General features: G+C 39.6%; 1 protein-coding gene across 1 annotated transcript in view; it reads right to left on the reverse strand.

The window, feature by feature from the left end:
- Positions 1 to 3,319: 3,319 nt before the first annotated feature.
- ZBTB14 (zinc finger and BTB domain containing 14) overlaps positions 3,320 to 14,026 on the reverse strand; it is a 21,081-nt gene continuing 10,374 nt past the window's right edge. The window contains exons 2-3 of the mRNA XM_083187579.1: positions 7,030 to 7,091; positions 3,320 to 6,508 (exon numbers count right to left, since the gene is read on the reverse strand). Of these exons, the coding sequence (XP_083043705.1) occupies positions 5,150 to 6,508; positions 7,030 to 7,032 (1,362 nt within the window). The 5' untranslated portion in view covers positions 7,033 to 7,091 and the 3' untranslated portion in view covers positions 3,320 to 5,149. The remainder of the gene's footprint in view (positions 6,509 to 7,029; positions 7,092 to 14,026) is intronic.

A 14,026-nucleotide genomic window follows, 5' to 3' on the forward strand; every position in this document is an offset into this window, starting at 1 on the left:
GTTCCGGATTCCATATAGTTACACGTGGTACATGAAGGACATTTGTAGCATCCGGGTTTCTTTATCTGAATGTTGAGAAAATACGTAGGGGGAGTTGGTAATAGATTGGTGTTATTAAGAGGTACTTGAGGTTTATATCTCTCTTGTAGTGGTACATCAGCGTTTACATGGAAGGTCCTTATCACTAGATACTATAGGCCACAATGCTTGGAAGCCTTTGGTGTTATGGCATTCACGGCAGTGTAATCCATAATGAATAGATCTGTTGCAATGGATTGTGGTCTGGTAGTGGCATGTAAGGAATTGCAACTTGTTTGGCACACCTCTTGTTGGTATGCTGATCTAATTTAATACACCTATGTACTAAAACAGTGGAGTGCGGTCTGATTTGTTCACTGTGGACTTAAAGCAATATAGGAACAAAAGGTTTTTATGCGGTCTTGCGCTAAGTATGTGTACATAAATCAATAAACCATATGAATGCTGGATGTGATTGCAAGTGAAAAAACACACATTTATTGCTGCGGTACTAAACAAAGTTTTACACATGTGCCTTGTTAAGCATGTAAATGACAATGTCCAGTGGTGGTATAGGCAATAAGCAAGTGCTGCAGTGCAAGTAATGGTGAGTCTGTGGCTCAAGTTCCCAAAGGTGGTGGGCAGTGGGATACGCTGCACAAGTGTGGTGGGGTAGGCAGTCTGGATGGGGGGGGGAGAAAAGTCTAGGTGACACAGTACTGGTGGTGCGGGGGGCTGACGTCCCATCCCGACCGCAGTACACCTCTGACCTGTGTCTGCCGGACTGTGTTCTCCTCAGGTCCCACACCGCGATCACCTCTCGATGCGCACCTCAGTCGTGCAGCCCGCCGGGCTCCACAGATTGTGTTTGGGATGAGACTTCCGGGTACCGTTATCGCGAGATCCCGGCACCGGCGTCTCAGTCCCTACACGCTCCGTGCGCTCTACTCCCAGCCGGGAGGAGACTTTGGTCGACTTGGATATGGTGTGGATGTCTCTCCAACACGTTGCCGGGATCTCGCGATAACGGTACCCGGAAGTCTCATCCCAAACACAATCTGTGGAGCCCGGCGGGCTGCACGACTGAGGTGCGCATCGAGAGGTGATCGCGGTGTGGGACCGGAGGAGAACAGTCCGGCAGACACAGGTCAGAGGTGTACTGCGGTCGGGACAGGACGCCAGCCCCCCGCACCACCAGTACTGTGTCACCTAGACTCCCCCCCCCCCCCCCATATCCAGACTGCCTACCCCACCACACTTGTGCATCGTATCCCACTGCCCACCACCTTTGGGAACTTGAGCCACAGGCTCACCATTACTTGCACTGCAGCACTTGCTTATTGCCTGTACCACCACTGGACATTGTCATTTACATGCTTAACAAGGCACATGTGTAAAACTTTGTTTAGTACTGCAGCAATAAATGTGTTTTTTCACTTGCAATCATATCCAGCATTTATTTATTATTTATTTATTTGCAGTTTCTTATATAGCGCAGCAGATTCCGTTGCGCTTTACAATAGCATTCATTTGGTTTATTGATTTATGCACACATACTTAGCGCAAGACCTCATAAAAACCTTTTGTTCAAACTATTCATCAGAGGGTAGCCCCCCCCCTCTTTGAGGACCTGCAGCTTGTATGCAATTACACCCCCAATTGGGTTAGCGCCTACAATCCTTTTTCTGTTTAAAGCAATATATACTGTAGTTATAGTATGTGAATACAAGAACAGAAGATGGTGGCTAGCTATGCTGTAGTTTTATTAAATAACTAAAAGGAAGTAAAGAGGTATTCCACTAGCAAATAACTAAACTATCTACTGCAATGGTTATATATAATTTGTGACACTGTTGCTGGGAATAGGCAAAGATAGATTCAAAATCTGTCATACCAAAAGACATTCAACTTGAAACAATCAGATATTTTGGCTATATACTAACATTTTTAAAATTGTATGGCCATTATATCTGTGTTTATCCCATAATCCAATACACTGCTGAAATATTGACCCAATCAGCTGATTATCAGATGATCGGGATGATATATTAAAAGTTGTAAGCCCAGCAAAGAATTTGTTTTCTTCTATAAACACCAGTGGACACTTCCACATATCTGCATGTCTATCTCCATACTTCATTGATCTTATTCACTACAGGTATTTTCTATCCCCACCAAATAAAAGATATCTCCATCTCTCTATATCTCCTGTTTACAAGCTAGAGAAAAAAAAAAGATCAGTCCCTTGTCAAAAACTGCTAACACGCAGCAGTAGGAGTTAGAGGGAGGTTCAAAGAGATAAACAGTCCATTAAAGCAGCCTCAACAATTAGATTAAGAAAACAGATTAGTATATTAGGATATAAGTGGTGATATATTAGGAGAAAGTTGGAAAAGCATTTTGAAGAAGAAAATACTTAAATTTCAGAAACCGACCATCGGAGCCGTGATAACCCATGGGATCTGGAGAATATCACGGATTCCGTGTGTTAACGTGTGACCACGGGTCCTTTTTCGATCAATAAAAAAAAAACCTCTAATTAGATACCACAGTATTAACCATCGGTCATACATTGCAAAATCAGGCCATGTTTATCATCCTAAAACGATGAGCGGTGATGCACACTCCCGCAACATCGCTGGTCCAGCCGTTCATCTGCTGGTATTACGGTTTTCCATAGCATCCCGGGAAAAATTGCAAAAATGGGTGAAAAACCCTAAGTATTATGCACTGAGTATTTTTTAGCCCAGCTATTTCCCCCATAGTAGTTATCCATACATGCTGGGCAAAAACGAGACCTTTAAATGGATCATTTTAATTTGATACCCCCTATATGGAGAAGATGCACTAGATAATTACACCTCTTTCAGACAGTAAATGCCAGATCACACCCGGCATTTGCAGTCTGAAAGCTCCCACAGCGCCCTGACTTCTTGCTGGGTCACTGACGTCAGAAGGGGGCAGGGAAGGAGCTAGCACTTGAAACCGACAGTTGCTTGACCTTTTCACACTGCACAGCAACCCAGCTCACAGCCACGTTTAACTGTTTGCTCGACCCGGGAAATATAGCTGTGGTGGAAAAAAAATATAGAAAAATAGACCCGTGTTGGTTTAGCGGTCTAAAAGGGGTACTAGTCTGCTAGAAAGTGGTGACAGTGAAGCAGTAGGATTCTGGCAGAATGACACTAAATACGACTAGCTAATAAGTCTCGTTAGAAAAACCAAACAGCAAAAACATTACAACCATGCATTTTGTAGTTATCACCTGGATAATACATCTAATGAACTCAGTAGACAAATAAAAGGAAAACCATTTATATTTTTATTTTAAAATATACATATAATTAAGAGCATCTATATCAAAATGAAAAAAAAAAAAAACACAGAATGTTTGCTACTGAAATTAGCACTTAGCACTTTTATACAAGACTACTAGAATACACAAACCTTGAGCTGCGTATGCTATATGGTGGCAATTTTCCTATAAGAGTGTAGTACCTAAAAAAAAAAAATATTTGAATTTGGGAAGTAAAAGAGCAAAATGGATTCAAGTCCTAGACAATTTCCAACTGTTGGTTACATACATTCTGATAGTGTGTCCCCAAGTGGTATTTTTTTTTTTTTTTTTTGAAAATTCAACCACTGCTTGACATACCTGACATCTGGAATTTAAATGGAGTAATGTGTAATGCAATAGCATCCTTTTAAGTGTGACCACAATCATCCAACCTCCAGTTACAGTAGATTCACTTTATTGCAGTGTTATCTAGCCAACAGTAAGATACAGGATACGGTTTACAACATGTAATCCACTCCCAGAAGACAGACTTATCCTTTAAATGCATTGTTTTCCTGGAAAAGATATTGCACTGGAAAAGTAGGGAGATGCATTGCTTTCTGCAGAATTAAAAAATGTGGCTGTTCCAGCTAAAGGTGAAAAAGCTTAGTATTTAGCATTGCAATCTGATTTTACAGACTGACAATCTACTTTCAAAACACAGAAAATAGTAGTTTCCTCCTGTCATAGCTGTAAAGAAGTACATTAGATTCCCCCCAGTTAAATGACAATAAAACATCACAATATATTACAACTGGTTCCATTGTGTTTCAATGCTTCATTTTGCATTCAAATATGTACTAGTTCATGTAAAACTAAAGAAAAATTATAGTTAAAATACAAGATGCTACTTTGTGAAACAGCACTTTGCAACAATCACATATACATACATTAAAAGACCAAATAAGTTTGGCAGAATATGATAAAGAATTCCATACCCTAAATTAAAAATGATATCAATGGAATATGTACTCAAATTAGAAGACATTTTAAATTTTAACACCATAGTGAAGCAATTGTCCTTTGCGCTGCTCATTTCCCTTACATTGTAAAGAATCCCTTAATATGTCATTCGACAGAACTGTCATTTTCCTACAATGACACATCCAATCAAAACATTCATAGATATGAATGACTTGCAATGTTTATTATACAGTGCCTATTAAAAATGAGAAATAAAAGCAGATATTCATAATTCTCATGTATGAAATAGTGATTGCAACATTCACAAACAAACATCACCATTGCTTGATGTGATTAATGTGTTTTTATATTCGATGGTCTATGGAACTGTATGGAAAAGATATCTGTGCACAAATCGCACACACTTTCAGAGTGGTCATCCAATGTCTCAGTCCATGGAATTTATTACAAGGTACAATGGAAAATTTCTGGAGTACCATAAACCTACATCATAACAGGAATAAAATCTGAAAGCAGACAACTCTAAATATCTTGCCAGAAATTGAAACATTTGTGCATGTTCTCAAATCTCATACAGGAGAAACCTAACATACTGTAGATGAACTCCTTTGATGGTTATTAATTCCATGCCTACATTATTTAATATATGTAAATGATTTTATTTTTCCCTACAGTTTAACCACTTTGTTAACATGAAGCATTTATTTTACCATATATTTCAGTACCAATTTGTTAGTTTACAAATCTATTTGAAATATTAATGGCTACTTTTAATATTTTATTTATGTCTCAAAAAGGTATTTGGATGCATAAATGACTCAGTTAAACCATAAAAAGAAATGAACACATGCTTTTTCAGAAACAAAATATTTAACTACAAGCAATAGTTTCCAGCTGCTGTTCAGCTTCGGCCGCCATAGCTGCTGCCTGTAATTGCTCTGTCTCACTCTGTATGGCACTGGTTGTGACCTGCTTGCGTTGTTCACTGTGCATATTGTTTTCATGACGTTTTAGATCAGATGCCTTGGCAAATGCTTTAGGACACGAAGCACAAATAAAAGGTTTCTCTCCTCGGTGTCTCCTTTCATGATCTTTAAGGTGAGATTTGTGTTTGAATGCTTTATCACAGTGATGGCAAGCAAAAGGTCTCTCGTTACTGTGCACTCGCTCATGCTTTTTAAGATCTGGTGCTCGGATAAAGGACTTGGCACACACCTCACAACTATAGGGCTTGTATCCAGTGTGAATTTTCAAATGCTCTTTTAAGTGTGCCTGTGTGGTGAATGCTTTGGCACACATTTCGCACACAAACGGCCTATCAGCCGTGTGCAGTTTTTCATGCTTTCGTAGACGGGCTTCATCTATAAAGGCCTTTCCACAGACCTGACAAGCAAACTGATCTCTGTGACCATAAAGTAAATACTCAAATTTCATATCCGCTGTAGGAGTGGTCCATGCTGGTGCTTGCTCATCTTTTACTTCATTAACGCTGTCGTTAAAAGCCAAAGCTTGAGAGGTTTGTGATCCCAAGTCTTTAGTTTCAGTTGTTTCTATTGTCTCAACCTCTTGACCATAGCAGTTAACCTTTCGAACTTCTTCGCTGCCCAGTTCTTTGAGGATTGCTTCCTGAACTCGTAGGGTGGAAGTAGGAGACTTCTCCTCTTCATGACTCTGAGGAGTTCCTTCAACAGTGTCATCTGAAGGGCTATCATCATGATCTTCAATCTCCTCTATTTCATCATCTTGAGTCTCGTTTGCTTCGCCAACTGGACGACTTATTTTCAAGCTTGTCTCATACGTGTATTTATTTTTTGGAGTGGAAGGATTGTCATCGGTAGTAGAAACATCACGCTTCTGAGAGCATAGTTTATCTAAAAACCTTATACCAAGTATCTGGCCTGATGACATCATCAAATTTACATCCTCCTTTTTGACTGCAATTTTTGCAGTATACATATAGTTCAGTACTTCCTCGAATATGTCAGACCGCAGGAAATCGATTTCTATGACTGAAGAACTATCAACTTCCAGTTTCTTGAAAAGTTTCTTAAAGTATGTACTGCAAGCAGCAAGCACACACCTGTGGGCCCTGAACTTCACATCTTCAACAACAATAGCAATATCACAAAATTCACCTTCCAGTCGCTGCTCGTTTAGGGTTTTTAAAAATACAGTCTTATGATCATCATCATTATATTTCAGTGTTTCAGACATGCTTATGAAAAAATCCTGAGGAGAAAAAACAAAAAGGGACTTAAAATGAAAAAGAATGGAAACCAACAGAAAGACATTGCTATATAGTTAAATTATATTTTAATTTAATTTCTAAATATACATAAATTGTATTTATTATTCGTGTGTATACAGCAAAATATTAGTCTATTAACATAAATGCCTGCATTTCAGCTTTTTTAAGCAAAGTAAAAATAAAATATATAAGACCATCTATTTAACTGTTAATCAAGTATATGAAACATTATAAAATAGCATTTTCAAAATGGGTCCTCGCACACTGTCAACAGCTCATGATTTCTGGATTTCTGATGAAGGAAATCCCAAGAACAGGAACTATTGGGAACAGATTTGAGAGACTGGGAAACCGGATTAAGTGTTTTATTAGGCCAGTAAAGGCTTCCTCGTGTTATTGTTTGTTAAATAATACTTAAGCAAATAAAAATCAGACTGCAATACAATATTTAAATGTGTATTCTTTAATAACATATTAATCAATTTAATAGTAAGAAACTTACCATGAAAAAAGAGTAGATGTCCTTAATGGATACTGTCAGTATAATTTATAATACAAGATCACCTAAAGGAAAGATAAAAATACATATATAAATGGTTTATTTACTTACACACAAGAAAGTATTTCTTAACATAATTAACTAAGAGGCCACATGCAACCCAGTTATACATATAAAACTAGGTCACAAATTTTGGGCAATGCAGTCAGGTGCGAGTTGGCTCCTTCAAATTTCATTTACAATTCAATTTCAAAGTTGCATTGTGTGCACGCACCTGAAATTCTTTATTATAAAGGTAAAAATGCTGATACACTGTACAGGATCACCCCTTCCTAATGCAATATAATAAAAGGATAATTATTTCCCTCACCTCTATGGGGGGGGGGGATTTAAATGTTTTGCACGCCAGCGCCTCTGCATGGGCTCCAAAGGAGGAATTTAAGGAACACTCAGTAAAGTCACCCGCAGCCATTACTGTAATTCTGTTCCGTCATTTTGACGAGTTGGTAACTAGCGTATAATAATGTAAAAATGTTTTCCAACCTCACCACAAGTCCAGCAAATTGGCATTTCTAATTGATTCTTGCATTTCTTTGGGTTCGTGCATTTGTGCAATGTATGAGTTTCAAGGAAAAAAAAAAAAAAAAGCTTGCTTTTCAAAACATTTTCCCAATTGAATCCAATTCACTGCATATCTTAAAGTGCTTTGAAATATTAATGAAATTAACCAAACTTAAATCAACGTTCAATAAATTATGCGCTTTATTTAGTAGATAGAAAAAAAATATTTTCTCCAGCATTTTAGCAGGAGAAATGACATATTGGTGTCTCTTCAAACTAATTCTCACTTAAATAATGATTTAAGTATCACTGCTACAGTATGTAGGAAATTATTAACGGAGAACACAATGCTTCTCAGTTAATGCTCAATCACTGCAGAGTGATGGGGCCTACACACAGCGATCTACTGTCATTTTCTAAGCGATCTGACCCTTCATCACTGTGTGTAGGGGCCATAGCAGCAGCGATGCGTGGCCCCATGATGCATGCATGATAAATGTAGTCAGATTGCAAGTGTTCTTACTGGAGAACACTGGCCCTATCAGATCAGATGTGTGCTGAGCGATCTAGCATAGCTCAGATTTCTTTGCAACATCACCATGTGTGTAGGCACCTTACATAGTTACATAGTAGGTGAGGCTGAATAAAGACTTGCGTCCATCTAGTTCAACCTATGTTTATAGCAGCTTATCCCTTGTTGTATAGTATGTTCTGATATTTTAAAGACAGATTATGTTACTTATTCGTACCCATGGATGTTTTTAACCAATAAATGTTTATCCAACCTTATTTTAAACGTATTTATATAGTGTCTGCCGACACCACTTCTCCAGGAAGAGAGTTCCAAAGGTTGACTGCTCTGACCGTAAAGAAGCTTTTTTCTTCTAGATGAACAAATTTTTTTTTCTTCTAATCTAAACTCGTGCCCTTGCGTCCTAGATTCTTTTCTAGTAGAAAAAAGGGTGTTTGACAGTTCCTTATATTGGCCCCTGATATATTTGTACATGTTGAGCATATTCCCCCTTAAACGTCTTTTCTCTAGTGTAAATAGTCCCAAATTGTTTAATCTTTCCTCATAGCTTCAATTCTCCATTCCCCTAATAAGCTTTGTTGCTCTTCTTTGTTTTTTTTTTTCAAATTCTATGATGTCCTTTTTATAGTGCGGGGCCCAGAACTGCACTGCGTATTCGAGGTGTGGTCTAACCAATGATTTGTACAGAGGCATAATTACTTTTGAGTCCCTAGTTTCCATGCCCCTTTTAATACATGCAAGAATTTTGTTGGCCTTTTTTGTCGCTATATTACATTGAGATAAAGCTGGTGTTAGTCCAGTGAAATGCGTTGGTGGTGCTGCTTCACTTTTCTGGATCCAGGGTGTTTCATTGGATTATCATCTACCCATATACCTGACCACAAGGTCCCCACTTCTTTGGAAGCTCCTCAGCCACGCATCTCCCAAGGTGGATACAAAATACAGTGAGGTAGAAGGTAGGCTCCAACACCAGCCACTCCCTCAGCCAATTTATAAAACCTTCAATTGCTGTTTCCCTGGGACTTCCTCTACAAATCGGGACTAAAGAGTGTGTGGACATTGCAGGTCACAACAACCCTGATTGTGGACAATCTTAACCACGTGAGATCTGGATGACTAATCCTCCACCTTTTACATTACCAGTGTTTTATGCATATCATTTTATTGTGAATGTTCTTTACTCAATTTGCACTTTTTATTAAATTTGTATTTTTTAAATGCATTGATTCACCCATCATTAATTCCCAGCGCTGCTTTCTGTAGTTTTTATCTCGTTTTTGTGTTTCTTTGGGGACCAACCCACCCCATCCAAGCAGCTGCTTTAACCCCTTCCTGACGCAGCATGCTTTTGCCTTCCTGACAGAGCCCTTTTTTTCAAATCTGACATGTATCACTTAAGTGGGGATAACTTTTTTTTGCTTTTACTTATCCCAGTGATTTTGAGAATGTTTTCTCGTGACACATTGTACTTCAAGTTAGTGGTAAATTTGGGTCGATACAGTCTGTGTTTTTTTGTGAAAAATACCAAAATGTCGTAAAAAAATGGAAAATTTAGCAATTTTCAAAATGTTAAATTTTCTGCTTGTGAGACAAATAATCATACCACTCAAAATAGTTAATAACTAACATAGACCATATGTCTACTTTATGTTTCCATCATTATTTCAACATCCTTTTAATTTTTTTGGACACTAGGAGGCTTACAATATGAATAGCAAATTCTCAAATTTTCAAGAAAATTTCAAACACTGATTTTTTTAGGGACCAGTTCAGTTCTGATGTGACTTTGAGGGACTTGTATGTGAGACACCCCCATAAATGATGCCATTTCAAAAACTGCACCCCCTCACAGTATTCAAAACAGCATTTTGGAAGTTTGTTAACCCTTTAGGTGTTTCACAGGAATTAAAACAAAGTGTAGGTGAAATTTCAAAATTTCATTTTTTTTGCAGATTTGCAATTTTAATACATTTTTCTAAGGAACACAGTAGATTTTACTAGAGAAATGTAACTAAAAATTGATTCCCCCAATTCTTTTGTTTTCATAAATATCCTATATGTGGCCCTAGTGTGCACGTTGACCAAACCACAGGCTTCATAATAGAAGGAGCACCTACTTGATTTTGGAGCCTCCTTTTTATGAGATTATTTTTTAGGCACCATGTAGGTTTCTAGGCACCATAAGATGCTAAAAGTTAGGAACCCCCCCACAAGTGACCCCATTTTGCAAACTACACCCCTCAGGGAATTCATCTAGGGGTATAGTGTACATTTCAAACCCCCAGGGGTTTCACCAATTGTGGTACAACTGGGCAGTGAAAATGAAAAATTAATTTTTTTACACAAAAATGCAGTTCTGGCTCCAAATTTTTCATTTTCACAAGGAATGAAGGAGACAAAGCACCCCAAAATCTGTGCCCCAATTTCTCCCGAGTACGACAATGCCTCATGTGTGACCAAAAAATGGCAGGACTCAGAAGGGAAGGAGTGATATTTGGATTTTGCAGCACAGATTCTGGTGGAATGTTGGTGGGTGCTATGTCGCATTAGCAAGACCCCCGAAGCACCAATACAGTGGAACCCCCCCACAAGTGACCCCATTTTGCAAACTACACCCCTCAGGGAATTCATCTAGGGGTATAGTGTACATTTCAAACCCCCAGGGGTTTCACCAATTTTGATACAACTGGGCTGTGCAAATGAAAAATTACATTTTTTACACAAAAATGCAGTTCTGGCTCCAAATTTTTCATTTTCACAAGGAATGAAGGAGACAAAGCACCCCAAAATCTGTGCCCCAATTTCTCCCGAGTATGGCAATGCCTCATATGTGACGAAAAATACCAGTTGGGTGCATGGCAGGACTCAGAAGGGAAGGAGTGATTTTTGGATTTTGCAGCTCAGATTCTGGTGGAATGAATGGTGGGTGCTATGTGGCATTAGCAAGACCCCCGAAGCACGGTGAAATGATGAACCTAATAATCCATAGATGTGTGGTATATTTTAAAACACTCCTTTATACATAGGCCGGGTTTGTCGGGGCAAGTTTCACAGTGGAAAATAGTATACTTTCTTATTCCCTTTTTATAGCAAGCACCTTTTTTGTGTCCTGCCCTTTCTTGCAGTGGAGGGGATTTCGTTAGGAAAATGCTGCCCTGGTACAATACGGGGGCCAGTACTAGAAGTACTGGGGCCCTCTGCCTGCTGGTTCCTAAATATTAGGCCCTTTATGACTTCCTCTTGAAAGTGCATAAATGTCCCCGTCTGGCTGGTAGAACGGAATAGCACGTAAGCGTTATACAGTGCCATCTGGATGATATACACGGCCAGCTTCTTGTACCAGATTTTTGTTTTCCGCAGGGGACTGTCCGGCTTCAGTACCTGATCTGAAAGATCCACTCCGCCCATGTACTTATTGTAATCTAGGATACAATTAGGTTTTGAGGTGTGGGTACTGGTACCTCGTACAGGGATGGAGGTGGTACTGTCTCCATGAATTGTTGTCAGTATAAGGACATCCCTCTTGTCCTTATATTTGACCAACAACATATTTTCGGTGCATATTCCCCTGCTTTCACCCCTTCTCAGTAATTGGGCAACGTGCGTTTTTGGGAGGCCTCTTTGGTTCTTGCGCACAGTACCGCAAGCTGCTGTACCTCTTGAACCAAGGGCCTTAAACAGGGTGATGCTAGTGTAAAAGTTATCCACATAGAGGTGATAACCTTTATCCAGGAAGGGGTGCACTAAATCCCAGACAATTTTTCCACTAACACCTACGAGGGAGGGGGGGCATTCTGGCGGTTCAATTCTTGAATCCTTCCCTTCATAAACCCTAAACCTGTGGGTGTACCCTGAGGTGCTTTCACACAGTTTATACATTTTTATGCCATACCTTGCCCTCTTACTGGGAAGGTACTGGCGGAATTTAACCCTTCCTTTAAAATGTATAAGGGACTCGTCGATACAAATAAATTTTTCAGGGATGTACATCTCTGCAAATTTGGCACTGAAATGATCAATGACCGGCCTGACTTTGAATAGCCGGTCAAAGGTGGGATCATCTCTGTGCATTATCGGTGTAATGTAAAAATTTAAGGATTGTCTCAAAACGAGTCCGAGTCATGGCCATACGGTAAAATGGGGTGCTGTACAGAACATCTGTACTCCAATATTGCCTAATTTCTGGCTTTTTTACTATGCCCATATGTAACACCAGACCCCAAAACGTCATCATCTCTACTGCATCTACAGGGGTCCACCTAGCAAATGATGACGTGGGGTTTTGAGCAATAAACTGCTGGGCATATAAATTACTTTGGTCCACCATTAAATTTATAAAATCATCAGAGAAAAATAATTTGAAAAAGTCAATTTCTCTGAGACCTGTTGAATCAAATTGGATTCCTGGGATGGCCAAAAACTCAGGAACCTGGGGCTCAAAATTGTCTGGTGGTGGGGTCCATACAGGATCAATCATTTGGGGGGGGTCTCAGCTGCTCTACGGGGGCGTCTTTGAGGGGGTCCCTCATCACTAGAGGAGGAAGAGGAGCTTAAGACGAATCCTTCAAATTCCCCGCTTGCATCACTGGCTGTGTCAGAGTCAGAGGCAAGCATGACATATGCCTCCTCCGCTGAATACATTCTTCTGGATGACTGGGATAACATTTGGGATGCCATTTGGGATGCCATTTTTATTTTTGCGTTTCTATAAGTGTAATGTTTCAACACGTGTATAGTGTAGGGGGGGTACAAACTTTATTTCAACACGGGGGGTATATAGTGTGTAGTGTGTATGTAGTGCAGAAAAAAAAATACTTTATACAGGAATTTGATCCCAATAAAAATAAAAAAAAATGAAGGGGTTAAAAAAAAATAAAAAAAAAAGTCCTGCGCCAAAAATTGAGCACAGATGTTGGTCAGTAACGTCCGTCACTGAACAGCGCTCAAAGGCAACAGGACACCCACAAAAGCAACGTGGGTGTAAAAACAATTTAAAACAAAAAAATACCACAGCACTCTCCAAAAAAATTTTTTTTTTTAAAAACTGCAGAAAAAAAATTATATCAACCCTGTGCCAAAAATGCTGTTCAGTGATGTACATCACTGATCAGCGGCCACAGGACACCCACAAAAGTAACGTGGGTGTAATAAACCACAGCACTCTCCAAAAAAAAAAACAATTTAAAAAAACTGCAGAAAAAAAATGATATCAACCCTGTGCCAAAAATGCTGTTCAGTGATGTACGTCACTGATCAGCGGCCACAGGACACCCACAAAAGCACCCACAAAAGCAACGTGGGTGTAAAAACAAAACCCCACTGCAATCCCCCCCCAAAAAAAACTGCAGATCAGTGATGCAGTGATGCAACACTGATTAGCAGTGAGGGGCAGCAGGCAGACAACTGTGGGTGCAACCTGACAGGGTATATATAAAAAAAAAAACCTGGACCCCCCAAAAGTTGCTGATCAGTTAATTAATTTAAACTGATCAGCACAAAAGGGGGGGCAGCAGTCAGTTGCACAGGCAGCACAACATTTGGTGCAACTGACAGGTATATATATATATATAAAAAAAAAAAAGTTGCTGATCAGCACAGATATACTGATCAGCACAAAAGGGGTGCAGCAGACACAAAATATAGCACTCTCTGTCACGATCTGTGACTCTATGACACTGCAGCAGCAGGACACAGGAAGTCACAAGATCCAGGAAGCATCCAGCTGCTGGCAGCACGCTACCAGCGGTGATCAGCGGTGATCAGGTAAGTATCAGGCAAGGTTCAGGTATGTATAGCACGACAGAGTGGCCGGTAGCCGCTCTGCACGCAATTCCAGACCGGAATGGCGTCTGCAGCGCAGTCACCGTTAGTTTAAATGACGCGCCTTGGCTGTGATTGGTCCGTCGG

This window comes from Crinia signifera, chromosome 5 (assembly GCF_055691185.1).
Source record: "Crinia signifera chromosome 5, ASM5569118v1, whole genome shotgun sequence".
In the NCBI taxonomy this organism is placed as follows: domain Eukaryota; kingdom Metazoa; phylum Chordata; class Amphibia; order Anura; family Myobatrachidae; genus Crinia; species Crinia signifera.